This window comes from Etheostoma spectabile, chromosome 22 (assembly GCF_008692095.1).
Source record: "Etheostoma spectabile isolate EspeVRDwgs_2016 chromosome 22, UIUC_Espe_1.0, whole genome shotgun sequence".
NCBI classification, from domain to species: domain Eukaryota; kingdom Metazoa; phylum Chordata; class Actinopteri; order Perciformes; family Percidae; genus Etheostoma; species Etheostoma spectabile.
The window spans coordinates 17,171,841-17,177,840 of record NC_045754.1 but is presented as its reverse complement, the minus strand read 5'-3'; the positions used below and the strand labels follow the sequence as shown (position 1 = coordinate 17,177,840).

General features: G+C 42.4%; 1 protein-coding gene across 1 annotated transcript in view; it reads right to left on the bottom strand.

The window, feature by feature from the left end:
- The window catches only part of ofcc1 (orofacial cleft 1 candidate 1), an 81,081-nt gene that overhangs the window by 49,480 nt on the left and 25,601 nt on the right, over positions 1-6,000 (bottom strand). The window contains exons 13-14 of the mRNA XM_032504400.1: positions 3,029-3,120; positions 928-1,073 (exon numbers count right to left, since the gene is read on the bottom strand). Coding sequence (XP_032360291.1) covers positions 928-1,073; positions 3,029-3,120 — 238 coding nt within the window. The remainder of the gene's footprint in view (positions 1-927; positions 1,074-3,028; positions 3,121-6,000) is intronic.

Sequence of the window (6,000 nt, the reverse complement as noted above, 5' to 3'; positions counted from 1 at the left end):
CTCTCTTTCTCTCTCTCTCTCTCTCTCTCTCTCCCTCTCTCTCTCTGACTCCCCCCCCCAGAAACACAGTGTGTCGTGATCCCCTCCCCTTAATTTAGTTGACGTTCCCAAAAAAATAAAAAATAAAATACCTGTGACTTTTTTGTTGAAATAAGCAATTTTGCTTTCAGCGTATTCGGATGCTCTGTGGGCACACCTTGTCGGCCAAGGTGTTTGAAATGTTATGCTTCCTGCTCTGTTTGTATTTCATACATCCCTGTTTTCTCATTAAAATCTAATGCTGTAAGCCACGGCAAAGAGGAAAACTAATTTTTCCAAGCCTCCACTGTTGCATTTTGTTGTGCAGAGGAGTCATAAACAAATACACCACATGGTGACATAATGGGTGTAGGTTGAGCGACTACAATATCGTCAAAAACCAAATTAGGTTGAATAAGACTGATTAGTTTGTCTCAAAACTGTAAATCACATATCAATTATAATAATAATAAAAAAGAGCATTTGAGTCAGTATATATTCTAATGCAGAACAGTTAGGATTTTATTAAAATAAAGCTCTTTTTGACAGTGGAATGTCCATACTTTCCAACAAAGTTCTTACTCTGGACAGATTAGGCCATGAGGCTTTGAAAATGACTCTCCCTGGGACTTATTTATTTTGTATTAAAATTGAGATATTTAAGATTACAGCCATAGCCGAAACACCATTTAGTGAGGTTTTCCCTTGCAAGACGTGACTACTGTATTAATATCTGTACAGGAGGTGTTATAGGCTCGTTTTTTTTGGCAGTGTAGGTCTGCTTGATGCCTTGCACATCACTGTCACCAGTTGTCACCCACATTTTTCTTCTTCTTCTTCTTCTTCTTTGTTTTTCTCCACGTTTGAATTTTGCTAGACTGAGGCAGGATAATGAGTGGTGAGACTTACTGTAGGGAGAATGTATACTCCTCCATCTCCTCTGTGGAGATGTTCTCCATTGAAGGCTGCATCTTCTGTTTGTCTGCCTGCCGAGGCGGTGCGCCGCTGCCGCTCATGCTGGGGCCGCAGCTATTTGTCTTCTTGATTGGCTTCTTCTGTGAGGAGCAGAAATCGGGGAGAACACATGCGGATGTCATTTGTAATCAAAGCAGGAAACAGGCCTCTGAATTTATCTTGGGGGATGCACACGGTGACAGAGACAGTGACAGTGTGCGTGGCACTCTGGAGCCTCTCCTATATCTCAACCGCGCCTCAATTGACATGAAACGAGAATGATGGCAAAATCGCATACGGCACGCCATCGTTCAACTTGAGTTCATTTGGGAAAAGTGCGTACGGTGAGGGTGGTGTTAAATATGTGATATTTGAGCAGCTGGCACTGTTTCTTTCCGCGCAAGTCGTTTACTGTCATCGTCATAAACACAGTCAAATGGAGTTAGAAAGTGGGGTTTTAGATACAGTATTTCACCAAGGTACTTGGGAGCAGATATTATTTGTTAAGCCGCCAACATGTTAACGGCTTGCTTTCCCTGGCCCTGTCAGCCCTGCCTGTGTTGCCCTTGGGTGGGCTTAGTGCCTTTCTGCTTGAAGTTGTGAAATACTCACTGATGTATGTTAATGAGATCCACTGTTGGAATAAGCAACCTCTCTTTTTCTTCCTCCCCTGTCTTACTCTACCTCTCTCCATTTCCCCCCCCTCTTTTTTCCCCCTCCATTCCTCTCCTTCTCCATTCCCCCATTCTTTTTCTCCTCTCTCTCTCTCTCTCTCTCTATCTCTCTCTCCTCTCTCTCTCTCTCTCTCTCTCCTCTCTCTCTCCTCTCTCCTCTCTCTCTCTCTCTCTCCTCTCCTCTCTCTCTCTCTCTCTTATCTCTCCTCTCTCTCGTCTCCCTCTCTCTCTCTCTCTCTCTCTCCCACTGAGATAAACCTGGGCCCAGGAAGTAGTAAATGAGCAAGGCCCTATAAAAGCTCCATCCGTTTTCATAGGGCAATCTTTGCCAAAGCAAGCTTGGATTCCAGAGTGATGATCACAATAAAAAGGTGGAAAGAAGCGGGGGGAAAAAAGCAGAGAGAAAAAAATGCAGGAGATATATAAACCACAATGTTCTCTGGTGTCTCCCCACAATAAATTTAATGCAATACCTTAAGAGCAGATTCCGTATATAGCTGGATTCCTGCCCTGTGGGCAAAGTGGTCGCCTGGAGAAAATTCATTTTAATTAGGCCTGCTCTGCAGGTTGAAGGGTTGAAATCTGATCCCTTGCGTTCCCAGGCTGGGGCAGGTTGGAGATCACTCCACTTAATCATTAGACAACTGGGTTCCGCACCACGACATTTGACAGAGTTAGCAAGGTTTTAAAGAAGAAAAAAAACACGGTCTACAGAGGCTGCAGAGAAATAAAAACCTCATATCAACAAACTCATTCATTTAACAGGTCATCGCAGATTAACGGCAGTCTGAGGAGCATCCTGTACATCAGTAGGAGGAGGTTAGTAGGAATAAAGACTTGGCGGGAGAGAGGAGAAAGGCATGAGAGGAGGATGTGTGTGTGACAGACGGAGGGTTGATGTTGTTCATAGGCTTCTCACAACCTCAACAATAACATCCCAACAACAAAAGGCCGCAGCGGAGGCACAATGGCAGGGGCGGTTCGGGAGGCAGCAATGCCAGATCAGCACACAGAGTCATTTTGCAATTACCACTTCAAAGTATGGCAGGTAACATGCAAGCTTTGATTAATTTAGCTTAAGTCCTCTGTAACGCAGGAAGAGGCGTGTTTAGTGCGGCTTGGAGGAAAAAACGGGAGGCCTGGCTGGCATTGCTGATTTCACAGAATTTGAGCTGCTTTGGCTTGTCAAGCAGATCAAAACTGGCTTTGAAGGCTGAAAAATACCTGTTAGTGTGAAATGTATTTTGACAAATCTCAGATAATAAGCCGGGGAGGTGTGTGTAGGGGTGCAGAATGGGGCGGGAAAGGAAGGGAAAAGGAAAAGCAGAGAGAGGGTGCTCATTTCAAGGGCGGGAGCACTTTCCTGTAAATCACAGTGTTACCTTGTAGTGAATCCCACCCTCTGCTTTCTCCCTGCATACATCCCTCTTCTCTCCCGTGTTTCCAGATATGGCTCCCGAGGAGGAATTCTTCCCTGCATCCCCCCCCCCCCGAAAAAAGAGAAGTAACGTGAAAGGGAGTGTGAAAAAGAAAGAAAAGTTCATGTTTGTTTTCTTTTTGCAAACCACATCTGGCAATCATAGACAGGATCAGGGGTGGCTGAGTGGTATTTATATTACAGTATCCAAATGATTACGGGTATACACTTGTTAGAAGTGCTGATGAAATAGCCCAAAAGAAGCAATAATTGAAACAGAAAAATAAACAACAAAAAATCTGAATTATGAAAATGACTTAACACGCCACAATACAAATTAAAATGTTTACATTTGGTTATACAAAAATAATTTATGATTGAGTTAAAATACTTAAACCTCACAGGTATGTAATGACAAAATGGAAGAATGACTGTTGTTGTAAAATATGTTGTTTCCAGTGTACCAAGAAATCAAATCAAATGTTCTTTGCATTTCATTTGAACACAACTGCAAGTGTTGCTTTTGTCTTGTTGTTGTACTCTGATGCAGGTAGTCAGCTTGTTTTGGTATACTATCTGGAGACTTGCTGAATCTATAAAGGCTGATTTGACTCTGTAGAGAGAGAAGTGATAACTTATAGAGCTCCCATTGCACAGTCATCTCTGTCTCCCACAGTCCCGGAGCCGAACCTTCCCAGCCTCAACGCTCTAATGTATGCAATTAGAAATGATGAAAAATCGAAAAAGAAATTAAGTTTGGTTGTAATACATTTTCCCCATTCTTCTCTTCTTTGGAAAATTACTTTTGAAGTATTTTTTCATCCTAACCCTCTTTTCTTTTTTCTATCTGTCTCACTCTTTTTTTTCCTGTAATTTAAATGGTAAGCCGCCAGATGTGTGTCTCATGCTTGAAGAGTCGGAGATCTGCATTATTTAGCATATTAACATTCACAGAATTTAAAAAAGGGTTCCTGCATTGCCTGGAGGTTGTAATTAAGTAAACCTTAGCTTGATACATGTAAAAATCTCACTATGTGAAACTTTTTCCCCCCCGTGGAACCAGTCACATCTATATGATACATATGGAAACCTCTGTGATGATATAATTCTTTTCTTGCTGCAGGATTAAATATATCAGTGATAATAACTTAAATATAGGCGACACGTCAGAAATCCTGACAGCTAAAATGTACTTAAATGGCAGGAAGAGTCTGCCTATTTTTAAACGAGTCTGAAATCAGATTTCATCCAAACACAGATGTAGTTTTTAATTACCACCGCTTTAATGGTAAACATGTGGAGTGCCTACAGTTACAATGTAATAATTTTAGCTTTGTTCTATTCTAGGGATGAAATAATACATTTCTACATTTTCATGGCATTACATAACTGTGAACTCACTTGTGTGTCAAGATTCTAATCATCTCAGATAATTCAAATTTTTGGTTTACACGTTGTAAACATTTCTTAATGCATAAAAAATATTTTTTCACACTCTGAAAGTGTGGATTATATCAAGAGGCGCAAAGCCCTCGACCCTTTTGTGTCAAAACATATACAAGAAATTGCAAAGTAGTCCCGACTTTTAAAATATACCGATCAACTATTTTTCATTCAAGTTGTAGTGCATTGTTTTAATACTTTATTGCTAATATTTAAAGTAGAAGTGCACTTTAGCAAATATTACATTTTAGCATAGTGTGTGTGTTGCTGTGTAAACAGTATGAGACGGCGCAAAGTGGCTGCTTTTGCGCACACACACACACACACACACACACACACACACACACACACACACACACACACACACACACACACACACACACACACACACACACACACACACACACACACACACACACACACACACACACACACACACACACACACACACACACACACACACACTCATTAAAACAGGCCCTGCTTGCTAATGCACAGACGCTGTGGAACCACAATGAGCGCGAAGGCAGCATCGACAGCTTCGACAGCTAAAGGCTACGTCTGTGAACTCGGAGCACTGGAGCTGCCACAACTACAGCCTCTCCGGGCACTCAAGGCCAACAACAAACTCCCTGTTATCCCCCTGCGCTCTGAGCTGCATTAAGACCGGCGCACAAACACACACACACACATACTCTTCCAGTCCATACAATGCGTTAACGCACCCACACACAGGAAGGCACACAACCAAAGACATTAATATGTAGACACTTGCATACATGCACAAACATTTTCCAGGGTCGAAATACAAATGAGTGTACCTCGCCACTGCATAACACAATCTTTTCTCTCTTGCTTGCACACAAAAAACAGGCCGAGGAAAGAGAAAAGCCTGAGGGCCGTAACACTGTCGAGACCCCATCACTGTGTTACCGGTGAGATGCAACCAGGCTGGGATGGCTGCTCTTGCTCACCTAGGCCCCTAATTGCCTGATGACTGGTCCAAAGTTACGGAGGGATCGAAGGTCAGTGACTCACGAATTACCCTTGAGCCCATGTCCGGATCTCGTGTTAAGGTTGCTATGATACGGTGAGGATTTGGTGTCGCTTTGTGCAAGAGTTTATTTTCTCGAAATCCATTGCATTTTAATGGCAATAACAGATGTTCAACGCATACTAATATGTACAAATATGTAGTTTTAAGCCCTTTTCACTCTCACTGGTGCTGTTGAAAGTCAAATTGGTCTTTATCATGTTCACACGGAATGTCTTTGTCTTATCGCACAAAAACTGGGAGTTTTCAGTGGGTTTTGGTGGCAAGGCACTGGCATCTTTGGGTGTATTCGCCACACACATGCATTCCTTTAGTCTTGTTTACCTCACCCACTGTGAGTGTTTACATGTGTATTATCTGCAAACAGGCTTTAAAGGTTGAATCCATCCATTTGGTATCCGGACATTAATTGGCGGGATGCAGAGTGCGACTGATTGAGA